This window comes from Lissotriton helveticus, chromosome 3_1, assembly GCF_964261635.1.
Source record: "Lissotriton helveticus chromosome 3_1, aLisHel1.1, whole genome shotgun sequence".
Classification (NCBI taxonomy): domain Eukaryota; kingdom Metazoa; phylum Chordata; class Amphibia; order Caudata; family Salamandridae; genus Lissotriton; species Lissotriton helveticus.
In genome coordinates, this window is record NC_136061.1 from 183,363,544 (window position 1) to 183,386,775 (window position 23,232).

At 47.5% G+C, this 23,232-nt stretch overlaps 1 protein-coding gene across 4 annotated transcripts in view; it reads left to right on the plus strand.

The window, feature by feature from the left end:
• The window catches only part of LOC144822253 (septin-4-like), a 392,055-nt gene that overhangs the window by 209,904 nt on the left and 158,919 nt on the right, over positions 1-23,232 (plus strand). For all 4 annotated transcript variants that reach the window (XM_078679563.1, XM_078679561.1, XM_078679562.1 and 1 more), the window contains exon 2: positions 2,402-2,746. In XM_078679563.1, the coding sequence (XP_078535689.1) occupies positions 2,402-2,746 (345 nt within the window). The remainder of the gene's footprint in view (positions 1-2,401; positions 2,747-23,232) is intronic.

A 23,232-nucleotide genomic window follows, 5' to 3' on the forward strand; every position in this document is an offset into this window, starting at 1 on the left:
AGTGTTCTTTTGTCTACAGGTTATACTGAATAGTAAGATAGCATTCAAGCTCACGAATGTCACAAAAGTAATGATCTCGATGCACATTGCCACGAAGTCACATAATGGCATGCTTTTTCCACAATGGGTGACACGACCAAGTCACTGTTTCAATACACTTGCATAACAAACATGATCGCAAATGTACCCTTATGTTTCTATTCAGCCCTGAAGATTCGCAGTCTGTTCCCTGCGATGAAACACGTGTTGGCCCATGTATAGGAACAATAAACAGAACTACCACACCAACAACGGAATTTTTCGATACCTTTATTTTGTCAAGCCTGTTCGTCAACTGTTCAAATGTTAAACTGAATTTGGTGGTGCTCTAATGTTTTCTACCGATAGTACTGATACTCTTAACACTAAAGAATTACAAATCTATATTGTATAGTGCAGGGGCATTGTTCTTTTCTTCCCCTGCTTGTAACCCCCACTATTCACCCATCCATCACAGGCGTCACCGGTCAGGTGACCCTATTAATAAAAGGGGCCGGGCGCACCACGTGCCCTGAGCCAGTTACCAGTACCAAAGTCACTGTGTGCGTGTGCATTCTTTTACAAGTATGTGGGCCAACAACATTACATCACCCAGGTCAGGGGCCACCACTGTTTCAACGCTGCAGCTGCTTCGGAACCTGCCCATCACCAGATGCAAAAGATAATAGCTTCCACATGCTTGGACATTTAGGAGAATAGCATCTTCTAATAATGCAGTCACGTAGGAAGGTTATGAAATTGGCTTATATTATAATTAAGGCTCCCAGTTTTCAGTTTTTACTGATTTTTGCAGATCAATACAGACATAAAACAATGTTTGCTGTCTGTATTTATTTTTAAAGGTGGTCAAATACTCAACATTGTGCTTATTGTGAGTGACTTTCCATGCTGTCTTTCTTGAATTCCAGGACAACAGCGGAGCAGACAGTCAGCATGCAGAGTTAAAAAAACAGGTTGAGATTTCCATAAATACAGGCGTGTTAACATGTATTTGTAGCATAGCGCTAATTTGATTTTCTTAAAATAAAATAAATATGGATAAATACCAAAAAGAAGGCCAAAAAAATAAATATGGATAAATTCAGATGGAAATGTTAAAAAAATAAATACTATAAAAGTGGGAACCCTAAATATAATGGGGTGTAAGTATTTATGTGCGCATATATACCTGAATTTACAAAACGCTTCCAGGATAATCGTTTTTTGCTGGAACAGACAGCAATATAATGAACTCGACTTTGTTACAGTATGTGCACTGAACAAAAAAACTCCCATTAAAAATATGCAATGTGGAGTGGAGCAGTTCAGGTAACACGTTAGATTGTATGATGTGGAACACTCGTGTTAGTAAAGTGCTCACACTTTCGTATATGCACCAGGATACCGAGGTTAACCCACGCTACGTAGAATTTAACAGACAACCTATGTAATTGTGTAAGTTGTGAACGCAAAGGCTAGCTAGCGGGGAACCATTACCAATGATATCTTTGAGAAGGATAACAATAAACATCTATTACTTGACAATAGTGGCAAGAGATTACATTTGGACGTGCACTCTACAAATACCCCTGTTATATTTGAAAGCTACTTGCGCTTTCGCAAGCAGCTTAAAACTCTGCTTTTCCCTAAATAAATAAGCTCTTCCCCCCTCTTGGCCAACTCAAGCTCTCACAGCGCGGGGATGCCTCCGGGTCACCAGGCGCTTTACAAATCTTTAAATAAATAATAAATAAATAAGGGAAAGACAAATACAGCAGACAGCCCAGGCTTTATCACATACTGTACAATTAAAAATTGAGCAAAGACCCATGTAATGATGAATGTCTCCAAAGCCTCTCTGACTCCCCAACAACCAGCCTTTTTATTTTTAAACCAATTTTTATTATCATTTCACAACATACCATTCAATACATCACAGCAGTGACCAGTCTCTCTAGCCTTTGCTGATTCTTGGCAAGTTTCAGTGAACTGAAGCAGGCACACCAATAGGGTGCAGTGTCATTTTCTGTGGAATCCTCAATCTAGGGTAAGCAGGGCAGACGCCACCCTGATTTCATGTCTTCACACACGTAGGGACGCTCAACTTCAAGGGTAGAATTACTGCACAGATGTCCTGTGTGAGTACCACATTATGCATGCATCTGAAGCCCCTTTGACCCATGCTCTCTCGTTATGCTGTGAAGACATATGGTGGGTGGTACCTCTTCTTGGCTTGTTATCAGATGGGAAAGGCTTCCTCCAATGCTAACTTATGTCCATTTGCCGCTGTCTTTCTTTTCGTAATGTACCTGCTTGTACTCTTGTTGCTTTACGCTTTAAGCCGCCGCCCTCCCTGACTGCCTCCATTTTCCTCTTTGACTAGATAAGCCACTTCTTGACCAATGACGCTGAAGATTCTGAACTGGCCCGGATCATCAGGGATTTACCTCATGAGTCATGCAAGATGCCCGCCATGAAGCAAATGGTGCCGACGGAGCAGGCGGAGTACCAGAGGGAGCCGCGCGCCAGGTACCTCGAGCCGGGCACCTTTAGGCCTGCTGGTGATCACTTACCAGGGGATCCTGATAAGCATGGTGAATCTTCAGAAGCAGGCCCCCTCCGAAAAACTGAGTGGTACCAACAGTCCACGACGCAGTGTGGACCGCCACTTAGCCCCTCCAGGCCCAAAAGCCCTTGGGGCAAGCTGGATCCCTATGAGTCATCAGAGGTAAGACTCCTTTATGGTGTTTCTGTGCTCTCTGTAAAGTATAGTTGTCTTGAAATGGATGCTGTCGATGTGTCTGACAGTTAATGGAGTTTCTGCATTAACATGATCTTTTGAAAGTCTTTTAGGCAATACTCTGAGCAGAACAATGGATAAGCTGCTGTTGGCAGTGGCACCTTATTTTAAAACACTATTAAAATGTACCCAGGTTATGAACGTGTCCCCTTACCATCCTTCTGCTAAAGAAAATCTGTTCAGTGTCTGAATAGACTAACTCCTGAAAACAAATTCCTTTAAGTAGAGTGAAATGCTTTACTCCCACCATGGTTATTGGAAGATTATTCCACAAGTGCATTTCAGTCAAAGGAGCCCAGCACCATCTTACGCCAAAGTCTCCGTGGCATCTAATAGTCCATCTAAAGCACTACCTGTGGTATCCTAGCTATGATGCATGCATTCAGTTGCCATGGTACTGGATGATGCCACGGAGCAGGATTCCGGAGGAGAGAGTCAGTTAATGAGAGGAGGTTCAGGTTGTGAGTTGTACCTGCTTGATTACCTAATAAACTTACTTCTAATCAACTCTTGGAAGAAGTCATCATTACAATTTGGCGACAATGGATGCGTGATACAAGCAGAGAATATGGACCCATGCTATTCATTTTAAAGATAAAGGACATTTCCTGATTTATAGAGAAATGGATGTCTTACATTAAAAGGATCAGATTACAACTATATCTGCAAATTGGATTGAAAGAACCTCTCGCACTTAATTGTGAGTACCATGACTTTAAATTTTTTGGGGGGAATAGAGGAAATTTTGAAGAGGTACTTTTCTTCTAAAGAGGCTAGGAGGTTCAGGTTGTGAGTTATACCTGCTTGTTTACCTAATAAACGTACTTCTAATCAACTATTAGACAAAGTCATCATTACACTACCCTAATGGCAGCTACCAACATGGTGAATAATTATAGTTATAGACATAAATACGTTGTATACAAAGAGGAAGCTAAAGGTCTTTATTTAGAGGCTGGTAGCTGCAGCCTTTGCAGGTAAGAGATGGAGAGGGGCAGGGGGGTAGCGATTTCAGTCGACAACGAGGTACAATTAATTATTTATTTAATTTTCCCTTGTGGTCGTCTGTCGAATCCCACCCAACCCAACCCCACTGCCCCACCGCTCTTACCTGCATAGGCTGCTGTCTGTCCGCCAGGGTACTAGAGCGTTGTGCTCCGCTCCCATGGTGGCGGATGTTTAGAGATCTCTGCCAGGCAGCTGTAGCTCTATTCCTTCAGCAGAGCTGCTAAAGGCCCTGAACGCTTGCTGACCGGCCACCATGTTTAACGCGGCTCCTCCGGTGGGTTTTTTGATGTTCAAAAGCAATCCCAAACCGGATGTTTAATTTTGCAAAAGTGAAAAACCAATCTGCCTGGCATGCTGGGAGTTTTACCCATGCACTCACTCAGAGCATTCTTATGTGACTGGAAAACCTCCAGGCAGGACAGAGTTCTCCATTATGTATATGTCAAGACACGTATGGAGAAGGTAAACCAAAACTCTCTCTCCTGGGAAATAACTTTAAATGAAGCCTCAATAGAGGCTTGAATTAACCCAAACAAGGGGGACCTGTATCTCAAACCAGGCACCCATAAAGGAAATTCATCTCGCAACTAGGTGAGGCTCTTCAAAAGCCAGGCTTTAAACTAAAGTTTTCTGTGGAGCAATATCTTTAAAGCGAGTGCACCTATGAGATTATCCAAGGCCTAAATAAATGCCCAGATGGGGGGATTGCTAAATGATTGATGTGAAACAGACTTTAAACTAGAACATTTCTGGGTAGAGCAGTAACTTAAAGTAGAGGTCTCCTGGGGTGAGTGTTTCTGTGGTGATCTGCGCTTTGAACTAGGGCACTTTTGATGAGAGGCATGACTTAAACTAGATCACTTCTGAGGCCAGCATCAACTTAACACCTTGAGCAGTTCGAGAGAGAGACATGCTTTTGGGGGTTTCCATGGAGAACCACTTATTAAGCTAAAGCACTTCAGGAAAAAGCTGTGCCTATCATGAATTTTATTAGTAAGCAGAGTATGTCTTTAAACTAAGAATCAATGATGCCTTAAATTTGGGGGTTGGCTGTTTGCCTTAATGTAGAGCACTTCTCATGAGAAAAATGCCTTAATCTTGTGCACTTCTGAGGAGCACAATGTCCTAAATGTAGGAAGGTGGAATCTGACTATATGGTTACCCCCACTTTTTGCCTGGTGTTTTGCTGGTTTTTGACTTAGTTGGACTGGGATCCTTCTATTCAGGGCCCCAGTCTATCTGCTTTCTCTAAAAAATGGATTCAATGTACTTTAGATACATACCAGATTGGTATGGCATGTATTATGCCACCCCTGGGAAGCCTTCCAAAATTGCACCACAGGTCTGGACTTGCAGCCTGAGTAAGGAGGTGTAAGCACCCCTTACTGAGATATAGTATACCTATATCTACCTTTACATATAGACACATATTAACCTATAAGTCACTCCTATGGCAGGCCTTGACAATCCTGAAGGCAGAGTGCTTGGTTTTGTGTGAGAGGGTGCCCTAGCATGAGCTGAACCCCTCTGCAGCTTTCGGAAATATCTCCTTATAGCTGTTCTATGATATAGCCATACCATATACTCTTAAGTGCATTATAATCCTGGCGGTTAATGCTAACTTTGGTTTGGCTTTATCAAAACATGTTGTTTTTGTTGTCAAACACTTTGGAATACTACTCCCCTGCCAGTTCTGGCGGCGGGGGTATCATTCCACCCTTCTAGAGGGAGAAGACATGTATACACTGGTATACCCAGTTAAAGTTAAACAGAGCCCCAGCATCACAAAATGGATGCTGCTGCCCTCCTGCTACTGGACGAAACTCCGGCAGGGGAGGCCTGGACGAATGTATGACGTTACAACGCATGCTTTTACCACGCATGCTGTTACAACGCAGGTTTTACTACGCATACCATTACAACGCATTACACCTGGGAGTGCTGGATAGTGAATAGTTTAATTTACTATTCCAACTCCAGTCCCCGTGGACACTAGGGAAGGTGTTGGATAGTAAATTAAACGTATTCCCTATCCTAGAGCGCCCCTCAGTGTAATGTGTTGTAATGGTATGCGTAGTAAAACCTGCATTGTAACAGCACTGCGTGGTAAAAGTTGCGTTGTAAAGGATGTGAACCGCCTGGACAATAGGTTTCCTGTCCAGAGAGGTGCTAGCACCTCCCCAGACAGGCTTTAGTGTATTGGGACAAGGTGCGTTGCATTCAGTGAATGCTTTTCAGACACTCCCTGGGGCACACAAGGTGCTCCATGCATTTGCCAGTTCAAACCGGTTGCTGGGGCACTCTGCCCCAGCTCTGGCGTGAAACTGGACAAAGGGGAAGGGGTGTAATCACCCCCCTCCCCAGGTCCTCCCATAGGTGGGACCCTAGAGTTAGTCCAACCCCTAAACTTACAATAAGAATAGGAACCCAGGCCCTAGGACTTTAGATTACCCTGGACGAACCTCTGAAGAAGAAATCCTCGACCTTCGACATTTCATTTCGACTGAAAGACTGAAGAATCTCCCTTGTGATCAAGGAGTGACCTCCCTCTTCAAACAGGCACCAAAGAAGCATCTTTGCCGGTCTGCATTTTTGAGGCTACCGCCGGATCCCGAAGAATCTGCGACACAGGACACAGACTTCCAGACATCTCTGAAGCTGACACGAGTTCCCAGTAGAGCTGAACCTTGTAGTTGACACTAGAGACATGGGACCGGAACTCCTGGACATCCTGCATTTTTGCAACTGCACCTACTTCCCGAGGTATCCCGAAGTTGGGCATTGGGGTATTTAAAGCCCCTGCCTCGAGCACCTTTTGCACTGAAGAACAGAGGCCAGCACTCCATGAGTGACCCGTGAGTCCCCTTTCTTCACCGCAGCTCAAGGCTCCTTCGCGGTTCCTAGTCCGTTGGCTAGTGAGCCCCCATGAAGGCCAATCCTTTGTTTCTTGAGCTTTCCTGGTTGCTCCAGACGTGCTCTGACTCCCCTCCAAAGGAGGAGTCCCTCAGACCTTACTGGTCTGAACCGAAGCCAATCTTGTCATCTTGCGTGGGTTGCTGTTGCCAAGGCTTGTTGGGTCCAATCCAGATTCTGACGCTGCAGCACTCGACATCCTTTGTGGGACAGCTCAAATCCAGCTCCTGGTCATCGTCGATGCCACCTGGTTCTCGTGGCTTAAGAGTAAAGCTTCACCTCTTTCACCTCAAAAAACAGACATCGGCTGGCATCTTCCAGTCGCCATCCTGGTCACTGGCTAGTGACCCAGACTCTGCCCTCTGCTTTCAGGTTCTTCACATCTCCGATCCACCCTTAAATCCACCCGGACACTTTTCCTCTGGTTGCCTGCAGCATTTCTTCGCAGCTCTCCATTGGAATCGACGATGAAACCTGACACCAAAAGACACCTATGCACCCGGCTTCCCTGGGTGAGGTAATACGAGTACTCCGGTGCTCCCGTGGGTGGTGACTCTCGAAGTGTCCATCGTTGTTCACCTCTAAGTGTTCTTATTCTTTAAAATTGTAACTTGTTCATTCTCCATGGAAATTCAACGGTGATTGTCGGCTGTGTTTAGACACTGCACGCGTCCCCCGTGGGTCTCCTGCGCCCCTACCTTGGGTGGTTCCTGGTTGCCCCAGCGGTTCTACAGGTCCTAGACCTGCTTTCTAACCCTCACGTGGTTCTTATACCACTATTTTAGTATATGGTTTGTGAGGCTCCTAGGGCATAACATATACTGTGCAACTTATCATATGCTAATTAAGTTCCTTGTATTGTACTTTTACCTCTGACCTCATAAAGAGTCCAGAGGGGTTGTGTTTACAATAAATACATATATATTTGATATATACCTTGTGTGGTGTACTTTCATTTGATCATTGAAGAGATTATAGACTGGTAAAACAACTTGCTTAACTCACCTCTAAGTCTTAGCATGAAGGTTGCTCTCCACAGCTACCACTAGGATAGCTTTCTATAAGGTTGACTTTAAACCTACCATCAATAAGGGTCGTTTGGACTGGTGCAAGGTGCCCACTAGAATAGTGGACATCATATGCCAGGCCAACTTCTCAGACTAAATAAATATCAAAATAAAAAAGAGCTGCAATATACCTTGGAACAATTGCAGATCTCCCGAGGCTTCGCCGGGAGCAACGGTGTTTCTTTTACTTCCCTGACGTCTTGTTTTTATTGACTTGTGCCTACCTGCGCATTTCACTCAGCGCTCCGGAACCAGCGCCAGCAACTTCTTGGCTGCCCCTTCGCCTGCTTTCACGACCCAGACAGCCAGACCGCCTCCGCTGATCGCCCCCTCCTTGCCTCGCGTGGGGAGTGGGACGGGCGGCCAGTACACCTTGGGCGGGTCTGGGCCGGGCGTGCACTACTCTGGCTCCTCCCCCCCTGGCTAACGGCTCAAAAAGGCTGACAGTGGGCTACCTGCAGTGATTGCAGATCTCCCGAGGCTTCGCCGGGAGCAACGGTGTTTCTTTTACTTCCCTGACGTCTTGTTTTTATTGACTTGTGCCTACCTGCGCATTTCACTCAGCGCTCCGGAACCAGCGCCAGCAACTTCTTGGCTGCCCCTTCGCCTGCTTTCACGACCCAGACAGCCAGACCGCCTCCGCTGATCGCCCCCTCCTTGCCTCGCGTGGGGAGTGGGACGGGCGGCCAGTACACCTTGGGCGGGTCTGGGCTGGGCGTGCACTACTCTGGCTCCTCCCCCCCTGGCTAACGGCTCAAAAAGGCTGACAGTGGGCTACCTGCAGTGATTGCAGATCTCCCGAGGCTTCGCCGGGAGCAACGGTGTTTCTTTTACTTCCCTGACGTCTTGTTTTTATTGACTTGTGCCTACCTGCGCATTTCACTCAGCGCTCCGGAACCAGCGCCAGCAACTTCTTGGCTGCCCCTTCGCCTGCTTTCACGACCCAGACAGCCAGACCGCCTCCGCTGATCGCCCCCTCCTTGCCTCGCGTGGGGAGTGGGACGGGCGGCCAGTACACCTTGGGCGGGTCTGGGCTGGGCGTGCACTACTCTGGCTCCTCCCCCCCTGGCTAACGGCTCAAAAAGGCTGACAGTGGGCTACCTGCAGTGATTGCAGATCTCCCGAGGCTTCGCCGGGAGCAACGGTGTTTCTTTTACTTCCCTGACGTCTTGTTTTTATTGACTTGTGCCTACCTGCGCATTTCACTCAGCGCTCCGGAACCAGCGCCAGCAACTTCTTGGCTGCCCCTTCGCCTGCTTTCACGACCCAGACAGCCAGACCGCCTCCGCTGATCGCCCCCTCCTTGCCTCGCGTGGGGAGTGGGACGGGCGGCCAGTACACCTTGGGCGGGTCTGGGCTGGGCGTGCACTACTCTGGCTCCTCCACCCCCTGCCACGCCCCATTCAATACTCCCCCCACATGTGTCCCTATATAATCACTTCCCCTCACCGACGGCGCAGCGGGCGGGCGCAGCGGGCGCGACGAAGGCGCGCCGAAGTTGCGCCTAAGTTAAGCCCGTCTGCGCCCGTCCGCGGCCGACCGGGGCTAGGGGCACAATCCTCTGCCCAAATCATTTCTTACACTTCTTCCCAGCTTCACAGGCTACAGGGTCCGTGGGTGCTATCTGCTTCTATACACTCACGGATATCCCAGCTAGATATATCCCCTCCTTCTCACTGTTCCTGTTCATTCACTTCTCCTACTCCGGTCCCCCCTCCCATAGAAGCCGTCAATACTGCCCCAGTTAAGACCCTTAAGGCGTATTATCTGAACACCAGATCGGCGGTGGCTCACTCACATGAACTATCAGTGTTGTTAGATCAGCATGCACCTGATCTTCTCCTTTTAACCGAGACATGGTTCTGTGATGACTCCCTACCCATCTTGCTAGCTACATTGCCCGCCCCCTACTATGCACTTCGGGCCGATCGTTCATCCGGCAGAGCGGGGGGTGGCGTTGCGGTCTTTGCCCGGTCTGATCTTCCATTTCAACTGCTTTCTCTCCCCGATATTGCCACCACAGAGTATCTTGCTATCCGAACCACGTCCACATCCCCCCCTCTCACTTGTCTCCTCATTTATCGACCCCCCCAGTCGCCTCTACGATTTCTCCCTGACTTCCAGGAGGTGTTAGCCACCCTCTCGGTCAACAACTCTTTGGTGTTATTACTGGGTGATTTTAATTTTTGGCCCTCTGACCCAGCAGAGTGTTCATCTTCTAGAGAGTTTTCAGACACTCTTTTATCTCTTAATTTTGTTTCCCACGTATCTTCCCCAACTCACGTCAAGGGGCATATCTTGGACCAGATCTGGTCCTTGAACTGCCCTGTCGACTCCCTTCTTATTTCTCCCTGCACCTGGTCTGATCATCACCTGATTTCTTTTGTTCTTTCTATCAGCTCTCCAGTTAGGGCCCCCCTTCCCAAAAATGTCTGGGTCCGCTCGTGGAGTAGAGTTGACCCGGCGAACTTATCAGCTCTTCTAAGTGCTTCTTATCCCGCCCTACACGGGCTCTCCACCTCGGCTCAGGTTAACAGCATTGAACAATGGCTCTCCTCAGCCAGTGAGTCCATTGCCCCCTTGAAACGTCTGACCTCCAAGCGGGAGAAAGATGCTAACTTGTGGTTTACCGATGACCTGAAAACCATCAAATTATCGGTACGCCGTGCTGAGAGGGCCTGGAGGAGAAACTACTGTCCCATCCTAAGAGCTGATTTTACCACCCTATTAGCTCAATATAAGAATGCCATCTTGGCCGCTAAAACGACCTATTTCTCCTCCAGGATCCTCACAGCCGAGAACCAATCAAGGGAAATCTTCTCAATTGTTCAGAACCTAGCCTTCTCAGATCGTACCTCTCTTAAGCCCTCTCCTTCCCTTGCCCTCTGTCACTCTCTGAATAGCTTTTTCATTGATAAAATTGCTGCCATTAAAGCTAATATCCCTGCACCTTCCCCGTCTTTTGTTGATCCTCAGTGCCCCCCTTCCCAAGGACAATTAAACTCTCTCCCCCTTCTGACCAAGGAATCTTTCACATCTTTAATCCCCCTTGTAAAATCTGGCTCTCCCCTTGACACCTGTCCCGCTCATATACTCCGTCACATTTACATCTCTTGCTCTGATCCTCCCCTTCATTTACTAAACAGTTCACTCTCTCAGGGGGTTGTCCCCAACCCCTTGAAATCAGCTATTATTTTACCCATTTTAAAAAAACCTGGCGCAGACCCCTCGATCCCAGCCAACTTTCGCCCCATTTCGCTCCTACCTTTTTTGGCAAAGGTGCTCGAGCGCCATGTCACCAGGTCGCTGGGCACCTTTGTGGAAGAAAATGGGGTATTGGCTTCCCGCCAGGCTGGCTTTCGCCCCGCACACTCTACGGAGTCCGTAGTCCTCTCGGTCCTTGACAACCTCAGGGAGGGGAGGGACACCAATCAATTCCAAGCTCTGGTCCTCCTCGATCTCTCTGCCGCCTTCGACACGGTGGATCATACCATCTTACTTTCCCGTGTCGCGGCGGCGGGGATCGGGGGTACGGCCCTGGTTTGGTTGTCCTCCTTCCTGAGGGACCGCACCCAGGCAGTTCGCCTGGGTGACTTCACTGCGGACTTTCGGAAGGTCCTGTGCGGGGTCCCCCAAGGCTCCTCCCTGTCACCGCTTCTGTTTAATCTTTACATTTCTCCCCTCATTTTTTCTTTACAACAAATGGAGGTCACCGTATACAACTATGCGGATGACCTTCAACTTGTCTTCAATCTGTCCTCTTCTTCTGCCTCTATCTCTAATTTACAGTCTATTATGAATTTCATCAGGGACTGGATGGATTTCAACCACCTGAAACTCAACCCTGATAAGACCGAGTTGGTGCTGACAGGTGGTTGCTCCAGTCCCTGGTCTTCACTTTTTTGGCCCCCTTCCCTTGGACCCTCTCCGGTCCCCTCTTCTTCGGTAAAAACCCTTGGTATTAAACTCAACTCTCACCTTACCCTTCACTCCCAGGTTAGTTCTGTGGTTTCTTCCTCTTTCCTGTCTCTTCGTACCATCCGCAAGGTCTCTCGATTTTTCACCTTTGAGGCCTTGAAGTTGATCATCCTTGCGATGGTCATCTCCCGCCTGGATTATGGCAACGCCCTATATGCGGGTATTCCTGCATATAGTCTCAGGCGGTTGCAGATGATCCAAAACCAGGCGGCGCGGCTGGTCTTTAACCTTCCTAAATCCTCACATGTCACCCCCCTTCTGAAACTTTTACATTGGCTTCCGGTTCGGGAACGTATCCAATTCAAGCTTGCATCTATTACTTACCAGGCTCGATTGGGTACGGCCCCTGCATTTATTTCTTCGGAGATTATCCCATACTTGCCAGCTAGGGAGCTCCGATCTTCTTCTCAATCCCTTCTGATGGTTCCCCGGTTTCGCCGGAAAAAGTGGGGGGGCTCAAAATTTGCGACCCTTGCCCCAACCCTTTGGAACTCATTACCCCTTGATCTTAGATCTTTAACCCCATATTCCCAGTTTCGAAAGAAACTTAAAGCCTACTTCTTCAGTAAAATTTTCATTTAATTCCCTGTTACCCGACCTCCCTTCCCTGTCTTTCGTGGAGATCTGCCAGTTACAGCGCCATGAAACCGCTGGTGTAAGAGCGCTATATAAGAATTTTTAAACTCAAACTCAAACTCAAACAATAAGAGATACCTTAATTCAGATCAGATCAGTGCAAAGCCATACCTTAAACTAGAGTACTTCTAAAGAGAGTCATTCATATATTATGCTAGGTTATTTTGGCAGATACCTTTGTCTTAAACTAGAACCCTTCTGATGGAGACTCTTTAAACCAGAAAACTTCAGTAAATATGTATATATTTATACATATATAAATATATATATATATGTATATATATATATATATATATACATACACATATGTATATATCCTCTTTTAACCCCTTCGGTGCTGATGACGGCTCCCGGTCGTCATCAGTTACGGTGGGCGTGTGCTGATGACGGCCGGGAGCCGTCTTTACCACGCCTGCGATCGGAATGTGCCGCACAGGCGCAGAATTCCGGCCGTGGCGGAGGGGTTAATGCAGTTTTATATAGCGCAAACTATATCCGAAGGTATGAAAGCACTTTACATACGCACCAGTTGCATTACAGATGGACGCATTCATTTTTAGGCACAAGAGATTCAATCAATCAATCATTTGTAGAGCGCACTACTCACCCGCGAGGGTCTCTAGGCGCTAAGGGGGGAGCTGCTACTGTTCGAACAGCCAGGTCTTGAGAAGTCTCCTGAAGGTCAGCAGGTCCTGGGTCTGTCGCAGGGGAATGGGGAGGGTATTCCATGTCTTGGCGGCGAGGTGGGAGAAAGATCTGCCGCCGGTGGTCATTCAGTGGATGCGTGGGACGGTGGCGAGTGCGAGGTCAGCGGAGTGAAGCTTTAGGTTTGGAGTGTAGAAGGTGAGTCATTTGTTGAGGTATGTTGGTCCGGCATTGTGGAATGCTTTGTGAGCGTGGGTGAGGAGCTTGAAGGTGATCCTCTTGTTGACGGGCAGCCAGTGCAGGTGCCTCGGGTGGGTAGTGATGTGGCTATGGCGGGAAATGTCGAGGATGAGGCGTGTGGAGGCGTTCTGTATGCGTTGAAGTCTCTTCTGTAGTTTGGCCGTGGTTCCCGCGTAGAGGGCGTTGCCGTAGTCCAGCCTGCTGGTGACGAGAGCCTGGGGACCGTCCTTGTGGTTCAGGTGGGGATCCATCTGTAGATTTTGCGAAGCATGCGGAGGGTGTTGAAGCAGGAGGAGGAGACGGCGTTGACTTGCTGGGTCATTGACAGGGATGAGTCCAGGATGAACCCCGGGTTGCGTGCGTGCGTGGTCGGTGGGTGTTGGCGCATCTCCCAGCAAGGCCAGCAACCAGGAGTCGTCCCAGGCGGAGGGTGTGGAGCCGAGGATGATGACCTCCGTCTTGTCCGAGTTCAGTTTCAGGCGACTGTTCTTCATCCATTCGGTGACAGCCTTCATGCCTTTGTGGAAGTTGCTTTTGGCGGTGGCGGGGTCTTTGGTGAGGGAGAGGATTAGTTGGGTGCTGTTGGCGTATGAGATGATGTTGAGGTTGTGCGATTGGACGATGTTGGCCAGCGGTGTCATTTAGACTTTGAAAATGGTCGGGCGGAGGGATGATCCAGGGGTTACGCCGCAGGAGATCTTGGTGGGTTTTATCGGAAAGGAGGGAGGCGGACTCTCTGGGTTCTGACGGTGAGGAAGGAGGTGATCCAGTCCAGGGCTTTGTCGCAGATCCCTGCGTTGTGGAGGTGTGTGCATAGGGTGTGGTGGCAGACGGTGTCGAAGAAGTCCGAGAGGTCCAGGAGGATGAGAGCCATGGTTTCGCCCTAGTCCAGCAGGGTCCTGATGTCAACAGTGGCAGCGAAGAGGGCAGTTTCGGTGCTATGATTGCTGCGGAATCCAGCCTGGGATGAGTCTAAGGTGTTGTTCTCTTTGAAGAAGCGGGTCAGTTGTCTGTTGACAATCTTCTCGATGACTTTTGCCCGGAACGGGAGCAGGGAGATGGGCCGGAAGTTCTTGAGATCCTTTGGGTCTGGTTTGGGTTTCTTGAGTAGGGCGTTGATCTCTGCGTGTTTCCAGCTTTCCGGGAAGGTGGTGGTCTTGAAGGAGCTGTTGAAGATCTTTTGGAGTTGGGGTGCGATGATGGAGCTCGCTTTGTTGATGCTGTGATGAGGGCAGCGGTCTGACGGTGAGCCAGAGTGGTTGGTGTTCATGGTTTTGATGGTGTCTTCATCGTTGACGTGGTTCCAGGAGAGCAAGAGGCTGTTGTGACTGGGGGGCGGTGAGTCTGAGGTGTCAGCGGCTGTCAGGGGGGGTCTGAGTGTTGAAGCTGTCGTGGATGTCTATAATTTTGCGGTGGAAGAAGGTGGCTAGAGAGTCGCAGAGGTCTTGTGATGGCGGGATGTCGTTGGAGCTGGAGCTGGGGTTGGCGAGTTCCTTCACGATGTTGAAGAGCCCTTTGCTGTTGTGTGCATTGTTGTTGATGCGTTCCTTGAAGGAGGTCCTTTTGGCAGTTCGAATAAGTTGATGGTGCCTGCGGCTGGCGTTGTTGAGGGCTGCATGGTTGTCTGATGTCTGTTTGTGGCGCTATTTCTTCTCGAGTCTTCTGCAGGTCTGCTTGGATGCCTGGATGTCGGTGGTGAACCAGATGGCCCTTCTGTCGGTGCGTCTATTTGAGGGTTTTTTGATTGGGGCGAGAGTGTTGGCGCCTTGAGACCTCACGGTGAAAAGTTGCGCTATATAAGAACCTCTGACATTGACATTGACAGGGTATTGTTGGGATCGATGTGAATCTGAATATGAAAGTGCAGGTGTTCGACGGTGCTGAGGGTGTCGACAGGTGGAGCTGTGCTGTATGAGGAGGGACCTGCCTGGAGCAGGGTCAAGGGTAAGTGTTTTACACAGAATCACAGAGAATAGGTTTGAGCCTCCCGCCAGACTCAAACCTATTCCCCAACTACAAAGTCCGCCACCCTAGACGTTAAACCACACCCTATATACATTTACTGAAAAAGCCAAATGTTACAGGGGCATTATATTTAGGAAAGAGAATTAAAAAAACTTTTATTTTTTATTATTAGTTAGGCTCACATTTCACTCATACAAAATGAGTGAAATTCAACAGTTATAGTTACCTGACCTAACTATAACCTATGCCCCCGCAATGCACTGCTTATGACCTCACATGCTAAATCACTCATGACATGGTCAGTGATATCACTGTGAAAGTGTTGAAGTTAGACTAGTATACTAGTTGTACTACTAATGAGTGATACTATTTCTAACATGTGATCTGAGTGGCTGTGTGTCTGTATCTGTGTGTGAGTGGGTGTCTGAGTGACTGCATGAGTGTGTGAATGTGTGCATGAGTGGCTGCATGGGTGTGTGAATGTGTGCATGAGTGGCTGCATGGGTGTGTGAATGTGTGCATGAGCGGCTTATGGGTAAGTGACTGGGTTTCTGGCTAGCTCTGTGGGTGTGTGAATGGTTGTGTGAGCTGTTGTATACTTGTGTAAGTGGGTGTTTGAGTAATTGTATGGGTATGTGAGGTGTTTTGTGGGTGTGTGAGTGAGTGTGTGAGTGGCTGTCCATGGGGTGGGCACCCGAGGACATAGCAGGAGCCGGCCCTGGGGGGTGGCGGTACCAAGGGGCAAATATGCTCCAGGAGGGTGGCCATGCAGCCCCCCTCCTTCTGTTTGCTTGGGCGGCCCCTGGGGAGGTGTTGGTTGCCATGGTGTGGGAGGGGCAGAACCTCCCCCACTCCATATTTAAGTTTTTTTCCGAGGAGCTGGTGGTCCTTGGGCTCGGGGGGGTCTGCAAACCCCTTTATTCAATTTATTTATAGCCCCTGGGAGGTAATGGTCCCCGGGCTTGGGGGTCCGCAGCCCCCTCCATAAGCATTTTATTTGTAGCCCCGGGGAGGCGGTGGCCCTTGGCTCAGGGGGGTCATGTGGCCCCCTATATCATTTTTAATTTGTAGCCCCTAGTAGGTGGTGGTCTCCTGGAGCCTGGCAGGTCCATGCGGCACCCAGCTAACTATTTAAATTAGCCGTGGGGAGGTGGTGGTCTCCGGGGCATTCTTTAGCCCTTGGAGGGGGCTTGTGCAAACCCTCCATTGTTTTATTGAACCCTGCATGCCCACGGGACCTAGCCCACCTGAGGGTTACAATTAAAACAAGCGCAGGACCTCATGCTTGTATTTTGTTTAATTCACAGCAGTAGTCTCAAATAAAACCGAAATCCTTTTATGCTGTGTGTGGGAGACCCCAAGACCAAGGCTTGGTGGTCACAGTATTCCTACCCTGCCCCCTTTTCTTTTTTAAAATATTTTAGTGTGAAAGCCAAGTCCCAAGATGACTGCGAACACTTCCGGTTGAAGTGTTGGAACCCAATCAGATCTCTGCATTTCCCTGATCAAGCTCGTTATTTTTATTCACAAATTAGCTGCGTTCGCAGATATACAAATTTGGATTTCCTTAACTTCTCAACAATTACTGAACGGATTTAGAGAGAAATAGAAGGGGTTGCATTTAATATGATCTGGTATTGCCAATGAGGGTTTCTGATAACATCCTACTTATGGGTGGTAGGTCGGTGGTGTCCTGGTGGATCAAGTCCAAAGTATCTGATCCTTCAGGAGCAAGAGCCCGCCCCCCACCTCGAAGGGTGTCATGCTTCATCAGCCGAACTGAGGAACGGGTAGGTCGTACGCATCCCACGACAAACACTAACCACGGGAGGACGAATCAGCGCAACTCCGCTTCAGCTCATTGGAGCCCTCCGTTACGCATCAAGCGGTCGTTACATTGAGCCGCTTTAAGGTACACAATATACTTTCTGCGCTTAGGACATCCAGGCATCAAGTAAGACTGGTGCATACAACTATCCATTTAGGAGTAGTTTCAATGGTTTTTTCATGGGTCCCAACGAATTGCCTTGATATTTTTAGACTTAGCAGCAAGAACCATGTTGACCTTTACTAATACCAAGAGCTTACGTGGTCCATTATAACCACTGTAGCCCACACTTGTTTTTAATATAACTTAGGTTTCTAAATAACTAATAAAATCTCCTTTATGTATCCATAGAGTTAGTTTTAAACACCCTTCACCACTCTACTCACATACCCGACCCTTACTACAATACCCACACTTCACAAATGGCAAAGAGCCCCCTTGTGGGGCCCGTTGGACATTGCAGCGCCGGCCCAACGAGGAGCTGCCCGATGATGAAGCATGACACCCCTCGGGGTGTGTGAGGGCTCTTGCTCCTGAAGGATCAGATCATTTGGACTCGATCCACTCAGGACACCACCGACCTACCCACCTTTAGGAACTGTACACCTTTCTGTTTCTTAGTCTAACCCAGGGGCGTAAGTGCTGGACCTTCATTAGCCCTTTGTCCCTTCTTTTTGGCAGTATTGGGCAACATTTATTAACATTATTGAGTGTGGACTATGGTGCCACTCCCCTCCCCCAACGATTGTAATAAAAAGCATTTTATACCCAGTGCAGCTACATATAAGGTTTATGCCATGGTATATTTTCATGTGTACTAGTTCTACCAAAAGGTATTCAACCAAAACCAGAATGCAAGAGGTCACATATGTGCAGATCCCATTACTAGAAAGAGGGGTTATTACCTGTGTAAAGCAAGGCTTACATGAAATGTGTGAGGCAGTAACATGCGTTTTTCTCGTGTCAATCTTGCTTTACTCCAGTGTGACGTTTGCACTGTAGTAGTAAAGGTGTGACGGTGTCTTTATTATTAATACAGTATTGGGGTACATTAATTTCACCTCAGTGGCATAAACAACCCTATATATGAAAACTTGTAGCTGTGTAGCCACCGCACCCAAGTGCTCTGTCTTCAGTGGTGTGTGCTGGAGGTCTGTGGTGGTGGTGGTGGTGGAGGAGAGCAGAACAATGGATGAGTGTTAAATTGATGTCTAGGCCTAGTTGTCCTGATGAGAATCAAATAATGCCCCAGGCGTGCTGCATTTTATTAGACGTGATGCACATTATTGACTCAGCTGTTCAAACAGGGGGTTGATTCTGATGTATTGATGTGGCTTTTGGTAAGTGGATGGATCTGTGAGTGCCCTGTGCTGCGCCTGCAGAGTGATGTCTCATCGCTTTAAAGGTCTTCAGTAGGGGGGGGGGGGGGGGCATGTGTCTAGAATTGCTCGGATGTGTTATTAGAGGGACACTAGTGCGGTTTTTTCAGTGGAATGTAATTTACCAATGTAGTTTGCTTGTTGAATACTATAATAATTAATTAAGCACTATTTTTGCAGGAACAATTGTAAATAATCATACCTAATATGCACAATAAAGAAGATGGCCAACATTTGAAATTATAATAGTGTTTCACCACAATCCAACCAAAGTCTAAAGGAAACATCTACAGATCAGTTGCCTTTTTTCTAGGCATCCTTAAAAAGGCCATTTTCTAGTTGACTGGTGAAGAGTGTGGTTCTGTCCTACAACTCCATACTATGCAGGAAAGGAAGAACACGATGACAGGGCTGTGGCTCCTCACTTCACACAAAAGATTTGTCAGCCTCTAGTTAATCATTTCAGAATCTACCAACCAATCAGGAAACAGCATCTAACAGTATTGTGTCAGATAACACTTGTCTGCAGTTTGCAATATTGCCGTGTAACGTTGATGATTCTCCTCAATATGGCTCCTTCAAAGGCAGTGCTTGACCTCAGTATATATAAGGTGGTGGTTGTGGTGATGTTTTGTTAGATCTTATTGGTCGAAGATGGCTTTGTGATTTGATGTGATTCTTCTTTTGGTCATGCTGTACTTGGCATGGTTCTTTTGGTTTTGGTGATGTGCTTAGATATACCTTCCCTCAAGTGATAATATGCTTCAATATGTTCTTTTTGTTGAAAATGTTTGTCTTACTAAGCTGATGGAGAGGAAGATATATAGTAAAAAGCTATTGTGATGAGCATGGTGTTTTGATTTATTAACACGTTTCTTAATGATGATGTACATGTCATATTTTATAGAATTTGTTGGAAAGAGTCTTCACGTCTAGCCAGTACTCACAAAATATGCGTGTCGTCCACCTCAGTTTCGTAAGAAATTCCTCTCATTTGGAATGTGAGGTACATATTAAAAATAAAGGGTGATTGTCTTGGTAGGCATGCCTTCCATTTGGGTCTTTCTAGCTAGAAAAGAAGGGAGCAGTGTTATAGTGATGCCGTAAAGACCTCTCTATGCTGCTGAAAGATCAAGACGAGTTAAGGTGCCGAGACGGTCACTTTCAGACGCTATCTTCAGGTCATTCAGCAAATCAGCCAAGAGCCTCCGATCCATGTAGGATGAGATCTGTGCTGTGCTGGTGTGCGCAGACTCAGCTCCTCTTGTAAATTGATGCCACGTTTTGATGGGATGCCACTATTGTTCACTAATTTATGCTTGTATACATATTTTCTACTGTGGAAGGTGCCTTACATATGACGTGTTACAGATAACGTCACACGTATACATGGTTCTTTTGTTGAGGTCAATGTAATGCTTCCACATGGGTTTTTTTTTTAATGATGATATCACACCTTGATGCAACTCCCTGTTGAGCAGGATGTAACACTTTGATGCAATCACTGTGTCTGAATATAAGTCAACAGGGACATTCAGCTTTATATCGACATCTTGTCTCCCAAAGATATTACCCTGTGTTCTCCTGGTGCATTCCATGCTGTCACGTGTTCCTTTTTAGTACATCATTCTGTGGACCCCACTGAAAACTATCTTGTGGTGCTGCTGCACAATAGTCTGTGCTCCACTGATGCCTGTCATCCTGTGCCCCCTGATGCCTTTTGTTCTACGTATATTGGTCCCTCCATGGTCCATTTAGTCTGTACTGTACATCTACGGTGCCACCACACGAAAGCCAACGCTATTGGCTTGGTCAATGCTTGCAATAGTCTGTGCTTCTGTAGTTATGATTGCTGAATTACTGTGTTCAATGAACTACATAAATAAATGAGTCCGCATACATCTTCCTACCATATTACACGGAGTCGCCCACCAGGAGGCTTTCCTTGTAACAAGCACCTAAAACATGAGTGAGCTTTCCAGACCCCTTTGTTTCTTTACTGCAGATAGAGGTCCTCCTCGTGGGAGTGTGCCTTATGGCATGCTCCCACAAACAGATTCTACTTCAAGTATGGATGTGTGCTCCAAAATATGCTGTATACTATTTAAAGCAAAAGCTGTCAAACAGTCTGAATACAAACTCACTGTTTGCAGAATCTTGCTCCGCTCACAGCCTCATCCGGCTGGGATAGAAGGTCCCAGGTCTGAAATGAATACACACAAGCAGGCCCTCTCAAGCTATGCACATATGGTCAGACTGGCCTCCCTGCAGCTGAAAGGAACTCAAAGCACTCCTCTTCAGGCACTACCGTATGGTCCCTGTCGCCCATTCGCTTTTGAAGGGACAACTTCTGCTTATGAATCACCAAGGAACTCACCCAAAGGCTGGAAGACCTCCTCCTTCTGATGCTCAAATAGAGTCTCTCAAACGTGTACCCATGCGACTCTCTCCCCAGGGCTCATAGCTCTGCCTATCGAGGAGTGTTCACTCTGTGGAAAAGTAAATTTTGCCATGTTCTGTGTCCCTACGTGTCATCCATCATATGTTATGTGTGCATGATTAAATATGCATATGCATTCCGCATGTTCGATTCAAGACGCACTTATAGTTGTGTCCACCTCTAGTATGTCAGTTTCCAGTTCTCGTGAATACTACGTATATCAGGCCTATGTAAAGCTACGTTGCCACGTTTCTCAGTGTGCACGTTATTTCATTATAAAGTCCCCGTTTCTAGGCCTCAAAAGGGCCTGGACACAAGATTCAGCTCCTGTCTCCTAAAGCCTCGCTGAGGAGCGATACAGCCCCCACCTGTATCCTCGACCCTTCACTTACTTCCTGCCTCACAGTGCCCGGTTCAGCCTGGCTCAGCCTCTGAGTCTGCCAAAAGTATGTTATAGTTCCAGTTATCAGTTCAGTCCTCCTTCTCTGCATTCCTAAGCTACTGAACTGCATCAATAGTTTCCGTCATTGTCTAGCCTTTCCGGCTCCACGTTAGAGAAATACTGCATTTAATGGTCATTTAATATTCTTCATCACGCACTACATGTAGAATAATGCATGGTCCAGTCTTAGAATCAAGTTAGCCTTTCCCCTCCTAACTTCTAGTTTATATCAACATGTTCTCTAAACATCAGATACTAGATACTGCTTAGGTACATGTCGCCCTGACTCTCCAGACTTCAGTCTCTGCTCCTAGCACAGAGTTCGAAGCCCCCAGCTTCTCCTAGTGATACGTCATTGCTAGTTTGCGCGCACCATCAGGTTAGAGGTCCCGGCTCCTTAGGTAGCCCCCTCCATGGTTTCCGCCCCATTCATGACATATTCTGTTACGTTTGCATCACATGTCTATGTATACGCCCTGTTACACCCAGTTACACCTACTTTCACCCTTATCTTTCGCGACTGCTACGCGTCACACCTTCTGCTCCACCCACTGCTACGCCTATTGCAATGTAATGCTATGTGTTTGCGTTATGTATATATGCTCATGTACTGTTATTAAAAGGTTATCCTTCCTAGCGCGCTCATCCCAGATCCAGCCCCAGCAGCTGCTGGGCCCTGCCATCCTATTCCTATGCAGGTTGTCCTGTTCCTGTCCTTTATGCTGTAATAAACCTGCGAAACTCCTACTACCTCGAATCTTGACTCTTATTTATTGAGCTATCTGTTATTCATTTATACATTCAAAAATAGGGTATTATTTATTTATTTACCACATAATGGCGCCCGAATAGGGACTTGCCCTTTCCCCACGCGTCGGTGAAGCCACGCCGACCCCCTGACCCTCTGCAGTCGTGACGGAACTCTTCTGCGCACCGGCAGATATTTCTGCTTCAAGTATCCCTCAGGCCCACGGAGGAGACGGAGGAGGCGGTCCAGCATCCAAACGAGACGGTGGAGGAACGCGGCGAGTCCCGACCAGAGCCCAAGCCAAGAGTCCAAGGTCCGAGGTATCCGGAGGCCCACCCGTAACTGAAGTCCGAAGTTCGCCCATCCGGCGTCCAAGCAGTCCCGTCCAGTCTGAGGCCTTCCGTTCTTGCTGCCCGGTGAGTACCGTTACTGGGGTGGTATCTAGACAGGGTCAATCTAATTGACTCTGGTCCGTGGGTTGGTGGTACACAGACCCACAAACGAAGTGTCCACTTCGGTGGATGCGGGTCCTGACGTGTCTCTTTATGAGACCGGTAAGTTTCGTACTGTTTCAGCAGTGCATCTAGTTTCTGTTCTAGTCAGTTCTGTTCTCGAGAAAATTCATGTATTCTGTGTTCCGTATTCCAGGTAGTATTCTGTCCGAACTGTTATTTTTAAATGTTCTTCATGTATTTTAATGTCGTGGTATGAATGGGGAATAAGTATCGTGTTCATTGTGTATTGTATTGTGTCTAGATTACAGTTCAGTCATGCCCATATTTTCCAAGTTACATCAGTTGAAAACTAGAAAGGGTCTGCTGGAAGCAGCAGTTCCCGTCCCGCCCAGGGACAGTCCAGGTCACTTTATGTATCAGAAGCATGGCATAAGCGCCATATTGTATCTAGATTTATGGGTAGAGTATACCAAACAGTTAGAAGAAAAGTATAGATGGCCCGTATCGGGTACATGGGATGCCGAATGCATCATGCGAGTAGAAGAAGCATTATGGAAAAAGAAAGCCAGACAGTCACAGAAAGATGCCATTGAGTTATGGCGCAAAGAAGCTCATAAAAGAACCGAAAAAGAAATCAGAAAGTCAGAATTAAGTAGAGAATCCTTAGAAC